Source organism: Olea europaea, unplaced genomic scaffold (genome assembly GCF_002742605.1).
Source record: "Olea europaea var. sylvestris unplaced genomic scaffold, O_europaea_v1 scaffold511, whole genome shotgun sequence".
Taxonomy (NCBI): domain Eukaryota; kingdom Viridiplantae; phylum Streptophyta; class Magnoliopsida; order Lamiales; family Oleaceae; genus Olea; species Olea europaea.
Genome location: NW_019263428.1, coordinates 63,434 through 81,290, shown reverse-complemented (window position 1 = coordinate 81,290; position 17,857 = coordinate 63,434). Strand labels below are relative to the sequence as shown.

At 33.4% G+C, this 17,857-nt stretch overlaps 1 protein-coding gene across 5 annotated transcripts; it reads right to left on the bottom strand.

Annotated features, from left to right (window-relative positions):
• Window positions 1-10,947: 10,947 nt before the first annotated feature.
• LOC111388625 (CLP protease regulatory subunit CLPX1, mitochondrial-like) lies at window positions 10,948-14,031 on the bottom strand. 5 transcript variants are annotated; one of them, XR_002701613.1, is made up of 5 exons: window positions 13,839-14,031; window positions 13,549-13,729; window positions 12,344-13,190; window positions 11,919-12,074; window positions 10,948-11,822 (listed from the first exon to the last, which is right to left on the bottom strand). XR_002701613.1 is itself a non-coding variant. In XM_023013379.1 (5 exons), exons 2-4 carry the CDS (start codon window positions 12,359-12,361, stop codon window positions 11,754-11,756), a joined length of 243 nt encoding a protein of 80 aa, XP_022869147.1. In that variant the 5' UTR covers window positions 12,362-13,190; window positions 13,549-14,031; the 3' UTR covers window positions 10,948-11,612; window positions 11,742-11,753. The 5 variants fall into 5 exon arrangements, 4 of the variants coding, with proteins under 4 accessions (XP_022869147.1, XP_022869148.1, XP_022869149.1 ...); XM_023013379.1 differs by having other exon boundaries at window positions 10,948-11,612; window positions 11,742-11,822; window positions 13,549-14,031; XM_023013380.1 differs by having other exon boundaries at window positions 10,948-11,384; window positions 11,742-11,822; window positions 13,549-14,031.
• Window positions 14,032-17,857: the final 3,826 nt, after the last annotated feature.

Genomic DNA, 17,857 nt, shown 5'->3' with positions numbered 1-17,857 from the left:
GGAGGGAGAGCGTATTTGGAATTTTCTTGTGAATTATATGCTTTACGTGTAATTTTGGTCTAATTTTTTTAAAGTCCTTAATTCGCTACATATTCTTGAATGAGAATATATGCCACTAGAAATTAATATTGTTTATGAAAGTTTGGATATTGAGACATTTGCTAAATCCTTTTGCGCACACAAGCCCTTTGATAAGATAGTGGTTTAACACATGCAGCTAGAGGAGTCTCTTGCTGAAGTTTTCTTATGTGAGAGTTGGTGAGGATTGAAAGCTATCACATATTAAAAATGGCAATAAGCGCTCATTTGTTTTGTGAACTAGACACTTCTTTTGAGAATAACATTACATGGTGTGTGGTAAGACGGTGGATTTTACTTGGAAAATGATAACAGTCAATTTAGGATTGAATTTGAACTTTCAGACTAGTTCTTTTTCATAATTATAATTCCATAGTAGCCACTTTGAGCCAATACACATTCATAACCATTTCTTTTCATGTGCCTAAGTTATCCATACCTCCTTACATTGCATTAAAGTCTATAAATAGTCGTTTTTCTACCTTTATGCTTCCAAGTGTATTGTAGGTGTTAAATGTCCATTTGAGAAAAAAGTAACGAGAAAAGTGATAAGAGATGATAAGTGCTTGGGTGAGGCAAGAAAACACAAAAAGAAAGTGAATTTGAAAAAACAATGAATGAAAAAAAAAAGAGAGAGAGAAAGTGGATTATTGTTGGGAATTGAAAGATTGAGGAATACGTTGATGTAAAGGATTGATATGTTGAAATACTTGTGGAGATGCCTAGCTAGATACTTGGAAGTCCTTAAATTCTTTTTACCCTAATTTTCATATAACCCAACTTAACCCATTTCATACCCTTTGCATTGATTGTTTTGATCTCAAGTCGGTTTGTGGTAAGAACTTGTTGAATTCTCATTTAAAAGGATGCCTATCATGTGATCAATGTTTGCTTGTTGCTTGTTCATAAATGTTTAAGCATTCACGTTCTGAGTGTGCATCTTTCCAAGCTCCATAGAGAGAAAACCACACTAAACACTTTGATACTCGTGAGTTATGGGACTGGACCTTTAGCTAGAGACACACTCGATGTTGCATGTGTTTGGGTTGGCGTTAAGATGGCTATGGTTTGACATACACACACACACACATTTAGCAAGTGTTTTTGATATCTTGATATCATAACATTGTTAATTTCTTGTGGCATTGAGTTTAAAAAGAGAATGAATTGCGGTTAAATTGGAACTTAATAATTTCATTTGTATCATGAACCAATCATTCATCTACTTGTTTTACATTAAATTGCTAGGGACTAGCAATAAGCAAGTTGGGGGGTGTGATAAGAATGTAAAATACCATATTTTCCGCTCTTAATTGTTGCATTCATGTGATTATATTATGTCAAAATGCACTCATTACTCTTATGTTTTGGTTTAGGTTGCATTTTGGTGAAAACAGTGAAATTTGGAAGAAACAAATGAAAAAGGACCAAAGTGAGAAGAAGTGAAAGTTCAGGGATCAAGTCACAAATAATTCATAGATGAGATGGGAGAATGAATGATGATTCAAGAATTACTAGAGGTCAAGTAGATGAGAAAAGAAGTCAAATGAAGTGAAATATAACCATAACATCTTCACAAATCAATTACCAATCGAAAAGGTTACGCATCGATTTTCAATCTCATATTTGGACCCATTTTTTACATGGAATATGATCGAATTTGAAGATAACTTCTTAGAAAAGTTTTAGCCTTTGTGTTAGCTTTCAAACGCAACTTGAATCACCGCAATCAGATATCGAGAGAGAAAGTTATGGTCAAAATACCAAAAGTTGTCCAACGGAGAAAATCGAAACAACCATGCTGTCAAATGGCACTAAAGCCATGCGGTCGCATGGACGCCATCAACAAATTCTAGGGGCTCAAATCATTGAACCATGTGACCGCAATACCTAAAACCATGCGGTCGCATAGGTGTTTTTCAACGCGCAATTTTCAGGTTTCCAAATTTGATTCCACCACTTATGGTAACCTAATTTCTCTCGATATTTCAGCCCTAAAACAGATGAGAATGCAGCCATTCACCTCTTATCACTTTTCTTTAATTTTTGGCTCAAGAAATCCATGGAGAACTAAATTCTTTGATGAAGCCACGAATGATCTTGATCGGATTTGATGATTTCAACATCTTTTCTTTCATGTAATGTGATTTTTATTGTCGAATAATTCTGGGATTTAGATTTCTTCTTTATTATTATACTTTTGATGTTTGTTTAACTTTTATTAAATTGTTCATGGATTCAATTATATTTTTTTTCCATTGAATGACTAAAATATTGGTTGAGTTTAAATTTCAATTGAATTATTGACATGATTTGATTACTGCTCTATGCTTAAGGTATATTGTCGTTTCTTGAATCGTGTTTCAATAAATAAATGTGGAATATGTTGTTAGAAATTCTAAATTCCAGGATTTCAAGTGAAATTAAATAAATCTAGGTTTCCCTTTTTGAATTGGTAATTGAAATTAGTTTAATTCTTATTAGATTTTTCATAGATTTGGTCACGCTCTTTCTATCGTTTGATTGAAATATTTATTGAGTTTCAATTTCATGTATGTCGTTGATGGATTATTTACTTCTGTATGCTTGATGTATATCGACGCTTTTTAATCCGATTTCAATATATTAACATAGGACTATGTTATAGGAGCCTAGATTTTTGGGTAAAATGTTTGAATAATTGATGTTGATTGATCTAATTCGAAAGAGTGAATTCCAGTGCTTCACTAATTGCATACATTTTGATATTCAAACCACAACTCAAATTGATATATTTTTTTCATACAACTCACAACAAAAACCCTAATTGTTGGACCCTTTAAGTAACTTCCCATCTTCCTGTAGATACGACACCCCAAAGCTGTACTACAATCACCAAGTTATACTTTGGGCATAATCAAGGTGCCATAACTATCGCAGTTTGGGTTATGTGAGGAGTGAGTACCCTAGTGCTAGGAGAGTTGAAGAGAAGGAAATGAATACTACTCTCACTGATGACGAGTCTAGCTTGGACAATCAGAGTGAGAAATCCACACGTGAGGATAGTGGAAAATATGTGGCCTTCGTTGCTAGGGTTAAGAGTGGATCCGAATGGGGGAGTGAAAAGGATGAGGACCTAGATAGTGATGAGGATTCTGGTGATGAGTCTTTGAGTGATGAAGATATCCAGGAGGCCTATGAGAAGATGTATCAGGAAAGCCTGAAAATTCTCAACAAAAACAAGGCCTTAAGTACGACTATTCAGGAGCTGAAATCTGAAAAAGCTAAGTTAGAGGCATACGTTAAGGAATCTTCCACAGTCCTAAGTGAGCTTAAGTCTTAAAAATATCACCAATGAGCTTGAGAGGTCCTCTAGGAAAGTAAGTGAATTGACCACCATGAATGAGACTTTACAAATTCAGGTTGTGAACCTTGTGAGCGATTTAGAACACTCAAAGTCTCAACTTATTGCCTTCACTAGTGGTTCATTAAAGCTAGATAATCTTTTAAGAATAGGCAAGCCGGTTGGAAATAAAGGAGGTCTAGGATACAAGGGTAAAGGTAATGATGTTGCTAGCACTTCCAAGACCATATTTGTCCCTACATCTGATCGACCTAAACATGTGCCTAACCCCGAACCTAAGATTGAGGGATTTATAGGACAAAGATCTATCAGACATCGTATGACTCGTCGGCCTAAGAATAGAAATCAGCGTAAGCATATCACAGGTCCTAGGTTTGTTCTTACATGATTTTACTGTTGTGAGTTAGGTCACATCCGCCCTAGATGTCATCAGTACCTAAACAATAGGAAAGACTTGAGCTTCAAAAAGAACAAAAATCAGGTATTTGTTAGTCAGATTGAATTCCTTGCAGATCAAGTGAATCGTTTGGCTAAATTGGTGACACAATTGTCTGGAAACAATCCCCGTTCTACACAGGTTTAGGTAAAGAAGAGCGATCTCTAGAATTTGGTAGTAGATCACGGTGCTCTTACAGGAAAGAGCACTTATATTCCTAGTTGATTAGGTCTTTCTGATACATGCCTGATTTTTAATTGACATATGATTGTTGCATGCATCACTTGTTTAGTGTTTATTTTTGTTTTGTTGTTTAATTCGTGCATGTGCATTTTCTTTTGTGTATTTTGGCACATGCATATTTAATTTTATCTTTGAGTACTTAATTTTATTTTATTTTGTATGTGGAGCATTCATTTAGGAAAAATGAAAAACACAAAAACAAATTTGAAAAACACAAAAATAGTTAGTTGTAAAAATTGCTACAGCATGACACATGACTTTGAACTTGCACGTTGTGATCATGTAGGAGCTAAAATTGATAAGCTGTAGAATAATTTCTATTACTTGGTTAGGTCTATTTGGATTAATCTATATAAGTGTCTTCATATGCCATCTGCACTGCACACACTATGAATTTGTTAGTGGGACTCTACCTCGTGTGTGAGATTTGGGATGACTGTCATGTGTGATGCGAACCCAATCAGCAAGGTTGCAACCGAACCCACAGGATATTGAATCTGATCCCAAGAACACCCAAATACAACCAAGGTTTAGGATTTAATCTCTAATCGATGAACCAAGCAACCGGAAGTATATGAAACCAAGACCTCTTGATCACAAAGCCTCGAAATTGATTGTGGATTTAAACCAATAAAAGATGAACCAAAAGACCTAGCAAGAACGATGCTTGAAAGATCTCTTGATTATACAATTCAATGCTTGAGTGCCACAAGAAATCAATTTTTTGATAAGTTCGATTTGCCCATTGAAGAACAAAGATAGTTGAAGCAATGGCTTCTAGAGAGAAAATTCTCATTCAATATTCCATGATAAAAATCTTGTAATACAATGTAGAAAATAAATCCTATTTATAGTGAAAACCTAGAACTAGTTTTAAAAGGAATGAAATTCTAGAGAATAATTAAAAACGTGATTAAATCTCCTAAAACATGAAAGTTACCAAAAAAGATAAAATTATAATGGAAATAAAACTTCTCGCGAAAGGAAAGATTTTCTTCCAAATTTATTTTTATGCAACCCACTCTAGATCATATCAGACCCTCTCTCTTCGAAAGGATTCGCCCTTGAATCCTGCTCCAAGTTGTAGCCTTTACTTTCAATCAATTTAAGCACATGGAATGTTCCATCTCCCCTTGGATGCAATTTGGACCGCTTTTGAATTCGAACCCACCTCTTGCGTATATAAACCGATCACCTTCACCTGAATCAAAGTGTGCTCACCTTGACTACTTAATTTTGCAAGTTTGAAATGCTTCAATAGCAACTCCATTTGATGAATAAGCATGCATTTTTCTTGCTTGACTTGGCCCAAACACTTGAGATACTCTCCAAACAAATTCATGTGATCAGTCATTGTGCATTTTCCTTGATCTACTCAGCATAGACAATTGTAGAGAAGAAACAAGATTAATTAGTACATCATCATGACAAGTCCATTTCCATATGATTTTTCAAGGTTTTATTAACGGTTCTTGGAAGAAGAATACTTACAATGGCAATGTGATGAAGCATTTCAGCTCTTCTCTTCACATCGTGATCAATTTTCTCGGTGCCTTCTCTAGCTCGTGCTACCAAAGAAAAAGTTAATAATCTAGATGACGAATCATAATCAAGTAAATCATTTGTTTAATCTTTTCCCATCTCCACCGCTCACTAACAAAATTTCAGTTCTTGTTGCTTATGAAGTTACATTTTTCATGTAGAAAATACTTTTTAATTTTTTCTTGTAGACTACGAAATATTATGTTGGCTAAATTTTGATTGTATGGACTAATTTGATTTGCTACAATGCAAGAGATAGCAATATCAAAAATGAATTGCACAGAATCCTTACAGAATTTCGAACTTCGGCGACGTGTCAGGCGCAAGGACAGGGAATGACTGTTGGCTTGAAAAAAATATTATAATAAATTCATTAAATTACTTGTATTTTTGCTTTAGTTTTCGGCCTCATACGGGATATCGAATAAAGTCGAAATATTACATTCTTAGTATTATTTTGAAGTACTCATGGCCTACTATTTTATATCATTAACGGTGCGCGAAACGGCCAATCGTAGCACATGTTACGGCGCGTCAAAGTAGGCTGTTCAAAACTAGTATTTCGAAAATTTGTTGGTTAAAAAAAGGAATTTAACTTTTTTTTTTTTTTTTTTTTAGAATCAATCATTTTATTAAAAATTTTTATGTGGTTTGACGAAAAAAATTGACATAAAAACTCCTAATAAAATTTTTATTATTTTCATCTTGATTTTTTTTATTCGAAAAACTTATATATATATGTAAACGATTATTTTTAATAATTAAGCTACACATACATAACATGCTTCCTAATAATTTATTTTTTTTATGTAAGTAAATTTTCAATAATTTCCTAAATGATCCAGAGACGACATTTTACATTAATGTAAAACATTAATGTTTAAAGAGATGTCATTTAAAAAATTTAAAAGTTTATTAGGAAACTTTTTAAGTGACATAAAAAATTTTATTAGATTATTTAAAATAATTGGAGTTAAAAAAATTGATTTTTTGGTAGAAAAATTATTTTGGTGTACTAAAATTAATTTTTAAATGAGTCGAGTTAAAATAAGTCGAGAATTGAACGACCTATTTTGGTATAAAATAAATTAATATAAAATGGTTATTTTTTTAAAAAAAATAATTCGAGTTATACGTCTTTTTTTACACTCACGTTTGATGTTCGTTTAACTATTTTTGATATTCATTTAGATCATTTGATATGTCTATGATATAGTTCTCGAAATGAGTTTTGAGAAGATATAGAAGATTTATGGATTCGATTAGCGTACAATCATCGAAATTTTTTTAAAGTTAGCTTGTTATCAAAATTCTCGAAATATTAATTTGGAACGGCCTACTTTGACGTGCCGTAACATGTGCTACGATTGACCGTTTCGCACACCGTTAATGACATAAATAATTAGGCCATGAGTATTTCAAAATAATACTAAGAATGTAATATTTCGACTTTATTTGATACCCCGTATGAGGCCGAAAACTAAGGCAAAAATACAAGTAATTTAATGAATTTATTATAATATATTTTTCAAGCCAACAGTCATTCCCTTTCCTTGCGCCTGACACGTCGCCGAAGTTTGAAATTCTGTAAGGATTCTGTGCAATTCATTCTGTACGTCTAGCATTATTGTATCAAAAATAGTTAAACGAACGTCAAACGTGAGTGTAAAAAAAGACGTATAACTCGAATTATTTTTTTTTTAAAAATAATCATTTTATTTTAATTTATTTTATACCAAAATAGGTCGTTCAATTCTCAACTTATTTTAACTCGACTTATTTAAAAATTAATTTTAGTACACCAAAATAATTTTTCTACCAAAAAATCAATTATTTTAACTCTAATTATTTTAAATAATCTAATAAAATTTTTTATGTCACTTAAAAATTTTCCTAATAAACTTTTAAATTTTTTAAATGACATCTCTTTAAACATTAATGTCAAATTTTTTACATTAATGTAAAATGTCATCTCTGGATCATTTAGGAAATTATTAAAAATTTACTTACATAAAAAAAATAAATTATTAGGAAGCATGTTATGTATGTGTAGCTTAATTATTAAAAATAATCGTTTACATATATATATAAATTTTTCGAATAAAAAAAATCAAGATGAAAAAATAGTATAATAATTTATAATCCATATAAAATAATAAAAATTTTATTAGGAGTTTTTAAGTCAATTTTTTTCGTCAAACCACAGAAGAATTTTTAATAAAATGATTGATTCTAAAAAAAAAAAAAGTTATGCGTCTCTTTTTGACACACACGTTTGACTCACGTTTAACTATTTTTTATATTCATGAATATCATTCGATATGTCTACGATATAATTCTCGAAATGAGCTTCGAAAAGATATAGAAGATTTATGGATTCGACTAGCGTACAATCGTCGAAGATTTTTTAAAGTTAGCTTGTTATCGAAATTTTCGAAATACTAGTTTTGAACGGCCTACTTTGACGCGCCGTAACATGTGCTACGATTGACCGTTTCGCGCACCGTTAATGACATAAAATAGTAGGCCATGAGTACTTCAAAATAATACTAAGAATGTAATATTTCGACTTTATTTGATATCCTATATGAGGCCGAAAACTAAGGCAAAAATACAAGTAAATTAATGAATTTATTATAATATTTTTTTCAAGCCAACAGTCATTCCCTTTCCTTGCGCCTGACACGTCGCCGAAGTTTGAAATTCTGTAAGGATTCTGTGCAATTCATTCTGTACTATTATTCCCAGAAAGTACATATTCTTCTAAAAATAACGGAAAGCCACTTTATCTATCCATCAATCAACTCATAGTCAACTAAATCTCTTCCCACTCTCTCTCTCTCGCTTAGAGATATATATGTATATCACAACGCCTCTTGGGACATAGCCTAGTAGTGCAAAGGACAGGAATGAGATTATTCCACCCCTTGCTGGCAGCCGCAGTGTTAGGGTTCGATTCCTGAGACATGAAATTGGACTTCTTGTAGACGCAGTGTACAGACAACTCTTGTTCCCTAATCTGTTGAGGCATATCCCGCGATTTACCTCCCTCACAAAGCTCTTGGGAAGGGGCGGGGCGGAGCAGGACGGGGCCCTCAAGGTTGGGGTTCAACCTTTATATATGTATATCACCTTGTAAACAATTCAGATTACGTGCACAGTAAAATGGAATGATAGATAATAGTTAAGATAATCAAATCTCTCTTTTAAAAAAAAGTTTAAAAGACAAACATTGATTATATATAAAATATTACTTTCTTTTTCCTAATTAAATAATGAAGTAATACTTGTTACAAACGTATCTTTGAACAGAAATAACTTGTAATTAACTTTAAAAGAACTTACATTTTCTTGAGTCGAAAATACGTTATTGAATGCGAGCTACAAAATGAGTCCAATATCAGTATTCTTATACTCACTCTACCAAATTTTAATTATTTGGCTAAAGTAAAATATGAATTTAAAATCTATTTCATTGAAATTCTCAAATTTTTGGAATATAAAAATATAACATATAAAACAAATATATGTTTTTTTTTAAATTTTCGGGGTGTTACAAATTTTTTTTTTTTTTTTTGGATTCCGTATGGATGAACGGTAGAAAAAAAATTTTTCTTTTTTTTTTTTTTTTTTACTCTTTGGATAGAAAATTCAACTATGACTCTGACGCAACAAACAGAAATTGATTTGGATGCAAATTGAATAAAAAAAACAAATTTTGAAATTTTTTTATAACTTTTTTGGATTAAAGACTTTAAACTACTGACTGGCTCAAAGAACAATAACAACTGACTCATCAAAAATTAAAAAAAGGGATATAACCTTGATCTTGGTGCCTAAAGCTCTGACACCAAATGATACGAACCCGATCAGTAAGGTTGCAATCGAACCCCCAAGATATTGAATCGGATCCCAAGAGCGCCCAAATACAACTAAGGTTTAAGATTTAATCTCTAATCGATGAAACAAGTAACCGGAGGTATATGAAACCCACGACCTCGTGATCACGAGGCCTCGAAATTATACTCGGATTGTGGATTTGAACCAATAAAAGATGAACCAAAAAACCTTGCAAGAACGATGCTTGAAAGACCTCTTGATTATACAATTCAATTATTCAACTTGATATTTGAACACCACAAGAAATCACTTTCTTGATAAGTTCGATTTGCCCATTGAAGAACAAACATAGTTTAAGCAATGGCTTCTAGAGAGAAAATTCTCATTCAATATTTCATGATAAAAGTCTTGTAATACAATGTAGAACATAAATCTTATTTATAGTGAAAACCTAGAACTAGTTTTAAAATGAATGAAATTGATGTGATCCAAGAGGGGTAGAAATTTCCATTAATTTAACGCATAGAGATATTTCGGGAAAGATTCTTTCCTTTTTGAGTATTTTAATTTAGCTAGGATTCTTTACTTTTGGTAATTTTCTTTATTCTAGGAGTCTTAATTTCGTGTTTTCCATATTTTAGGAGTCTTTTCAAATTTTAATTAGTTTCCTAGTTTTAGTATAAATAGGATTTATTTCTTCATTGTACTCAAGACTTTTATTATGAAAATTTAGAGAATTTTCTCTGGAAGCTTTGCTTCAAAATTGTTGTTTTGGATGGGACAATTTTATCAAACTTATCAAGATTCAATCTTATGGCGTTCAAATCAATCGGGTGAGATTCCATATTTTGCGTAATCAAGAGGTCCGCACACACTGCAAGAATTTTATGTTTTCCCTACAAAAATTATTTGTAAGGAAATGTCTTATTTGTAGGAAAAAAAATTGCAAACGAAAAGTTTTGTAGGCACGTTTGTGGGGCAAACATCAAGGGGATATGTATAAGACGACAAATTTTTCGAAATTTGTGGGCTAAAGTTTTTCCCTACGAATCCTTTGGAGACGAATACAATTCGTTGTGTAAGTTTTCTCCCGACAAAGTATTTTCTCTGCTAAAGTTACTTTTATCTACGAAGCAATTTCACTTGTCCCTACAAATTATGTCTTAGGCTAAATCATGTTTGTCCCCACAAATAATATTTTGTGTGAAAAATTTATTTGTGGATGAAGATATACATTTTTCTCTACAATTAAAAGTTTGTGACAACATGGAACAAATTATTTTGTGGGCTAAACCCTGTTTTTCTGCAAATAATTTTTAGCAAGGAAAGAATATTTGTATAGGTTAACAAAAAGAAAAATTATAGGGAGAAATTGAACTATTTCTATATTTTTTATTTATATTATACTAATTTTTTTTAACCCCATTCAAAATAATATAGCGATACAAAAATCATAATAAATCAATTAAAACATAATGTCAATCAACATTGAATCCAAAATATTTTATCAACACAAGAGTAAATGGCGTTCACCAAGTATGATTACATCTAAAGTTAAAATGAGTAGAGCAAACAAGCTCTATATCTATTGTTATGCACATAATAAACATGACTCTTTATTCCCGTGAATTAGATATACGCTGATTCTCACCAAAGTTATTCTCTTCATCCTCAATAGCATCATCTTGATCCCTTAAATAAGCCAATGATTTGATATACACACCAGCTGAGCTTCTGCTTGTAACTTTACCAGTAGCCAAAGACTGAAGATATAAATACCGACCCTGCTCGGCTACACCACTAGTGGCTGCTGCCAACCACTGGCAAACTTTCCTTGTCAACATCAACCAACTCACACTAGGGTACTGTTTCGACTCATTCCACATCCATCAACCTTGCACTCTTAAAAGAGAAAGTAGAAAACGACGTTAAAAACATAGAACAACTAACATTCAAAACGAAGTAAGAAACTACACTAGAAAATGCAGCAGTGGTTAAAGATTCACTAGTAAGTGGCTCCACTTTGGATTTTTTTTAGCGGAAATACTCTACTATGGCATTAGCATCTCTCAATATAAATATTTTTTGCTGGAGTGAGGTCATTTGGTGAAATCAAGACAAGATAATTATCTGTTTCAGATGACAATGGATAAATGTTAGAATAGAAACATTAAATACAATAAATCTGCAACTAGACTCTAAATTTAAAAAATATAGTCATTATGATTTATACTGTACATATTGAGACCATACACGGACCTCATTGGAAGTTCACAAAGCAACAATAGAAGCAAGTTCAGGTTCCACTTCAGGTTTTCTTTCAGACCCATCTGCAGATGCCTGTAATGCAAAATAAACATAAATGCACCAATGGAGAAGCTGATTTGACAGAAAAAAAGGAAAAATATCGAGATGTCTTTTGCAAGATTACTATACCTCTGAATCCTTTAACTTGTGTTTTGAAAGATAGCGGTCCAATGCCCCCTTACCATAAAGGATTTTAGCCCCACATCCACGTTTTTCAAATCCAACGGATTCCTCATTTACTACAACAGCATCAATTATATCATCTCTTGTTCTAACATCAGGAATCTGTGAGAAATAGATTTATAATTTACCATCAAGCAGAAAAATCGAGATGGGAAAGGAGGAAAATAAAATAAGAGAGACAATTTGGGATTACACTACGCTAAATTAAAATTGGGTTGATCAATGCTAGTTCTTAGATATGCGTGATTAATGCTCCAGACATAAGATTTGTTCTCAACCTTTAACAAAGTTCAACTAGCTAATGATATCATAGAGATAACATCATCCAAAATTCCTTGATTTTTATAAAATTCAAGAGAGGAATTACAAACCTCATACATAGAATCCATCTAGACATTTTCCAACATGGATCGCAAATCCCCAGCTCCTGTATTCTTGGTTACTACTTTTCTAGCAATCAATCTCAGTGCATCTTCTGTGAAATGAAGCTTCACCTAAGAAACAAGTAGAGTAATTGAAAATGTTCAACGTAGAACATTCAGATTTCCAAGTTCACACAATTGAAGAATCATGTTGCTCAAACATATTTGGAGCCGAGTTTTCGATTTTTGATTTTCATAGAGAATATTAAAGAAACCGAGGTGGAGAAAAACAAATCTTCCAACTTCACTATATGCAAGCCTTCCGTCAATTGTTTCTAGCCTCAACGCCCCTGTAGGTTTATATGTACATCAACTATAATTCAAGAGCTCTTTGGTTTAGTGAACTACATGTTTCTGCTGGACATTTGCCTTGTGATTTATAAGATATCATGGAACCAAGCTTTGCAAGTAGTTGGTATATCATCTTCTCTTTCGTTCATTGAGTTTTTGACGACTAATAGGGGGTGATGAACAGGGTTTGTCTTCGAGTTTGGAGCCAGAGTTGATGTTGCGACTGAATTTGAGGATCCTTATTCGCTGTATACTGTGAAGGATGACAAATTGGTAGCCAATGCAGCATTGACCCAAGAAGTTCCCTTTTTACGGTGCTCTGACGTGAAATTGAGTGCAACTTCTGATGGATCTTCTCCATTAACTGCAGAATCAAATGTGATAGATTTTCAAAAAGAATCGGCTACTAGATGAGCATTAACCAAGTTCGAATGCATAGCCAAAAACTCCTCCACTGTGAGCTGTGGGTTATCTTCTTTTGCAGAGGAAATCAGCTCAGATTGTGCTGTAACATAAAAGATAACACATTAGCTAAGGTCAGCATAAATAAGAAATATCTGCACGTCTCTTTTTTTAATTTCTATTGTCTCATTGTGTCAATTGGGAATGAACTCCACAGATATTTTGAAATTCGCGTGGCCCTTGCATATTATCTCTCAAATGAAAAAGATCTATGAAGAGGAAGAAATAACAAGCAAATAGATTCTCAATTTAAATACATTAAATTTTGCTTGAGTAATGCAAGATCCTACCATTGAACTTGATTTTTAGAAGCTAAATTTGTAAATCCAGGTGAAAAAAAATAGAAGTCTTGCAAATCTTTCTAATCCAAGAGAAAACAAAGCAATAAGAGTCTTACTGACCTTTGGGCTAAGGTTTGAACTTTGACGAATGAAACGATGGCAGACTAGTGGAGGAATCAACTGGAGGTGGCGAACTAGTAACAATGGAATCGTAAGCAGCAGAATCGGAATCGTAGCAGGCAGCGCCAGCAACAGCATCTGAACGGAATCGACAACAGCATTTGAACGGAATCGCTAGAGGCTGAAATCAAATAGAATGGGTTTTGATTTTTCAAGGGAAGGGAATGGTTTTCATTTTCCAACTTGAATGCCGTAAAAAGGATTCTTCTACTGGGTTCTGCAGAGTGTACCTGGGATACAGATTGAAGAATATCACATAAATCTGTAGATGAAGTCAAAATTCACATCAACTGGAGAATTTGAACTATGTTTGGGCCAATTAACTAGATGAAACAAAGGGAGGGGATGAATAATTTTGGGTGAAAATTTTTTGGGGAAACTTTAGAGGAAATGACAATTTTGGGGAAAACCTTTGGACGTAAAAGAGAAACGGGTATATTAAGTGGGTGTTGAGGGCTTTTATTTTTGGATTTTGTTTAAAAATAATAATAATAATTCCTTTTTTTCATTTTACTTATCTTTTAATTTCAAATATATATTTTGTGGGGATTAAAATTAAAAACAGTAATTGAGATTTCTTTCTTTAATTATTAGTCTAGAAATATGTTTGATATTTTTGTAGGATAAAGATATATCTTACTCTTCAAATTTTATTGTCGGGAAAAAATATAATTTTTTGTGGACACAAGTCCTTCCACTATTAAAAACTTTGAATCAAATCATAGCCATATGAACTGTCTTTTTGTAGGGAAAAGTGAATTCTGCCCACAAATTTCAATTTGTCTCAAGAATTTTTGTAGGGAAAGTATATATTTCTTGTAGTGACATCGTCGGCGATTCGGGTTGTTTGGTTTCAGATCTATTGAATTTAATCCAAAATCATGCTTTGGCTTTCTTGAAAAGATTTCAATCTTGTTTGTGGGTTCCGTAGCGTTTGCCTATGTGGGTTCGCATCAGTTGGTATCAGAGCTTGGCTCCAATCCAAGATTATACCCCTTTTTAATTTCTTTTGTTGAGCCAGCTGTCTTTCTTTATTGTTCTTCACGTTCTTCGAGTCAGTTGTTATTTTTGAGTCTTTAATCCAAAAAAAATTCAAAAGTTGTTTTTGGATTCAATTTGCATCCAAATCAACTTTCGTTTATTGTATCAACTTTGTCTTTGATTTATTTATCCCAAGAGAAAAAAAATTTTAAAAAATACTATTCATCTGTTCACAGTAAAAAAAAATTCGAGTTAAAATTTTTTTTTTTAATTATTATTGTTATTGATAGGCAGGATGCATGATGGGAAAGATTTGGAGAAAGGGATAGGAATTATTATGGATATGGTGTTAATGGGGGTATGAAAACGATAATTCCAAAATTTAAGGGTAGGAGAGACCCCGAGGCATAGGTGGCGTAGGAAAAAATGGTTCAATTAGTGTTTGAGTGCCATGATTGTTCCGAGGAGAAAGAATTGAAGTTGGTTGAGAGCTCATTCATAGATTATGCAATAACTTGGTGGATGAGTTTATGAAATCTAGGCGAAGGAATGGTGAGAGGTGTATTGAGACTTGGGACGAGTTGATAGATATTATGAGGAGATGATATGCGCCAAATTATTATAGGAGTTATCGACATGAGCGGGAATTTAGGGAGGTGCCTAGAAGGTCTTATGGGATTGAGTATCCAAGGAAGAAGAAAACACCTAGTGCGAAGCATGTGCGTAGTACATCGAGTGAGTTGACAAGTCGAGATTTCAAATTAGAAATATCAGGGCTTTGACAAGGTTAAATCTCAAATTAATCAGCCAAAGGGACGGGAAAGCAAGATAGAAAATAGTGAGGTGATTAGTTGTGAGGAAAAAGGAGAAAAGCCGCAGGAGAGTAGAATGAATATTGAGGGTGAACAGGGCGAAGCGATTAAATTGGAATTGGAGTTACGGGATGAAATTGAAAAAGAGTCTTCGGAGGTGAAAAAAATGTTGGAGGTGGGCTTAAATGAAAAGGAGAGTGGAGTTGAAGTGGCACTGGCAATAATTAACAATTCTCTCCCTATTTTTGCTAATTTTATTTTGTAGGTTAACGAAGATTCGACTCTAGAAATTAATCAGATTCGAATCCTTTACAACTCGGGCATTGATTATCAAATAGTGGATGACATTCAACAACAACATCCTAGGATGGAAATGTCTTTAATACCAGAGGTCGAGTTTGTAATCCCTGAAGGAGTGATAGAGTTTCAAAGGCAATGGAAGCAATTGATGAGCATGTAGTTTATATGCTTTGGATTCAATGGCAAGGTCGATATGCTGGAAATATGGATTCTTTGGGGATGACCTCATTACAATTGCCTAGGCCGAGTAGATCAAGGAAAACGCACAGTGACTCATCACATGAATTTGTTTTGGGAGTATCTCAAGTGCTTGGGCTAAGTTAAGAAAGTGGACTACATGGTTATTCATCATACGTGATTGTTATTGGAGCAATTCCAACTTGCGGAATTAAGCAATCAAGGCGAGCACATTTGATCTAGGTGAAGGTGACTGGGTTTACAGCTGAAGGCGGCGAGTTCGAGTTCAAAAGTGGTCCTAACTACATCCACGAGGCGATGGACCATTTCATGTACTTGCATTGGTTGGAAGCAAGGGTTACAACTTGGAGCAGGATTCGAGGACGAATCCTTTCGAAGAGAAAGGATCTAGTGTGATCTAAGGGGGTAGAAATTTCCATTAATTTAACGCATAGAGATATTTCGGAAAAGATTCCTTCCTTTTTCACGAGTATTTTAATGTAGCTAGGATTCTTTAATTTTGGTAATTTTCTTTATTCTAGGAGCCTTAATTTCGTGTTTTCCATATTTTAGGAGTCTTTTCCAATTTTAATTAGTTTCCTAGTTTTAGTATAAATAGGATTTATTTCTTCATTGTACTCAAGACTTTTATTACGAAAAATTACAGAATTTTCTCTAGGAGCTTTCCTTCAAAATTGTTGCTCTGGATGGGACAATTTTATCGAACTTATAAAGATTCAATCTTGTGGCGTTCAAATCATATGAGTGAGATTCTATAGTTTTGTGTAATCAAGAGGTCTGCACATCGTCGACGATTATGGTTGCTTGGTTCAAGATCGATTGAATTTAATCTAAAACCTTACTTTGGCTTTCTTGGGAAGATTTCAATATTGTTTGTGGATTCTGTAGCGTTTGCCTACACAGATTCACATCAGAAATTCGAGAGAATAATTAAAACATGATTAAATCTCCTAAAACATGAAAGTTACCAAAAAAAGATAAAATTCGAATGGAAATAAAACTTGTCGCGAAAGGAAATATTTTCTTCCAAATTTATTTTTATGCGGCCCACTCTAGATCATATCAATGTGTTGATGGGGTGACTGCGAACATGAATTCACCATATTTTTGTAGACCTTAACCCAAAAATTTTCCCCAGTACATAAAAACTCATATCTTAATGTTCTTCTCCAAGGCCTATTTGACTCGAGCAATTAAGCCTGTGGAGTCTCTTAAAATTTGGTGTCTATGGTCAACTGACTTGTGTTAATCGGCTTAAAGCTCGCTATAGAGGTCATCTTAGTCTCGTCTAATGGAGAAGAACATGCACTTAAGATGAAAAACTAATGAGCTGAAAAAATGAGAAAAATATGGAGAGCTGAAAAAATTGAAAAACATATAAGCTCATAGTAAGGAGGAGATAAGTAAAAATAATAAATATAGGTCCTACAACACGTTACATTGTTTGACTTTCATTAGTAGAAGAATATACTTATTGGCAGTGATTGGCATATCACTTCTCACAAAATTAAGGTTTGGAGTCCTGCTTACATTGGATTAGTGACACTTTATACACGAGTCATTTGTACTTTTTACTCCATTCTAGTCTGACTTGAGTATGTGGGGAGGTATACTAATTGTCAATTTTGATGTTGCATGCTGTCAACTGCACTTTGATGTGTTATTGCTCATCTTGATTTTCATATGAGACCCTTCAGCATTTGTGACAAAATTGAGGAGAGAAAATGTATATACTGAGGGGGAGAAAATGGAAAATGAGAGCATACACATAGGAGAGCGACTGCATTTTGCATGCACATGTTTTCACTATTTGACATTACTTGCATTGCTATGTCTAGGGGTCATTGGGGAGAGGCATTGCATATCACATCCGTCTGTTTGAGTTTTGATGTTTAGTGGTGTTGGTGTTTTGATTGGTATCAATATTCACGTCCCAAACTAGCATGTTGAATTGTGAT

What these genes read in the sequence shown, in the direction of transcription:
- LOC111388625 (XM_023013378.1), bottom strand. An exon ending in ACAAGTTAAAGGATTCAGAG is followed by an intron (nt 11,823 to 11,918) that starts GTATAGTAATCT and finishes TTTGCATTACAG; the next exon opens with GCATCTGCAGATGGGTCTGA.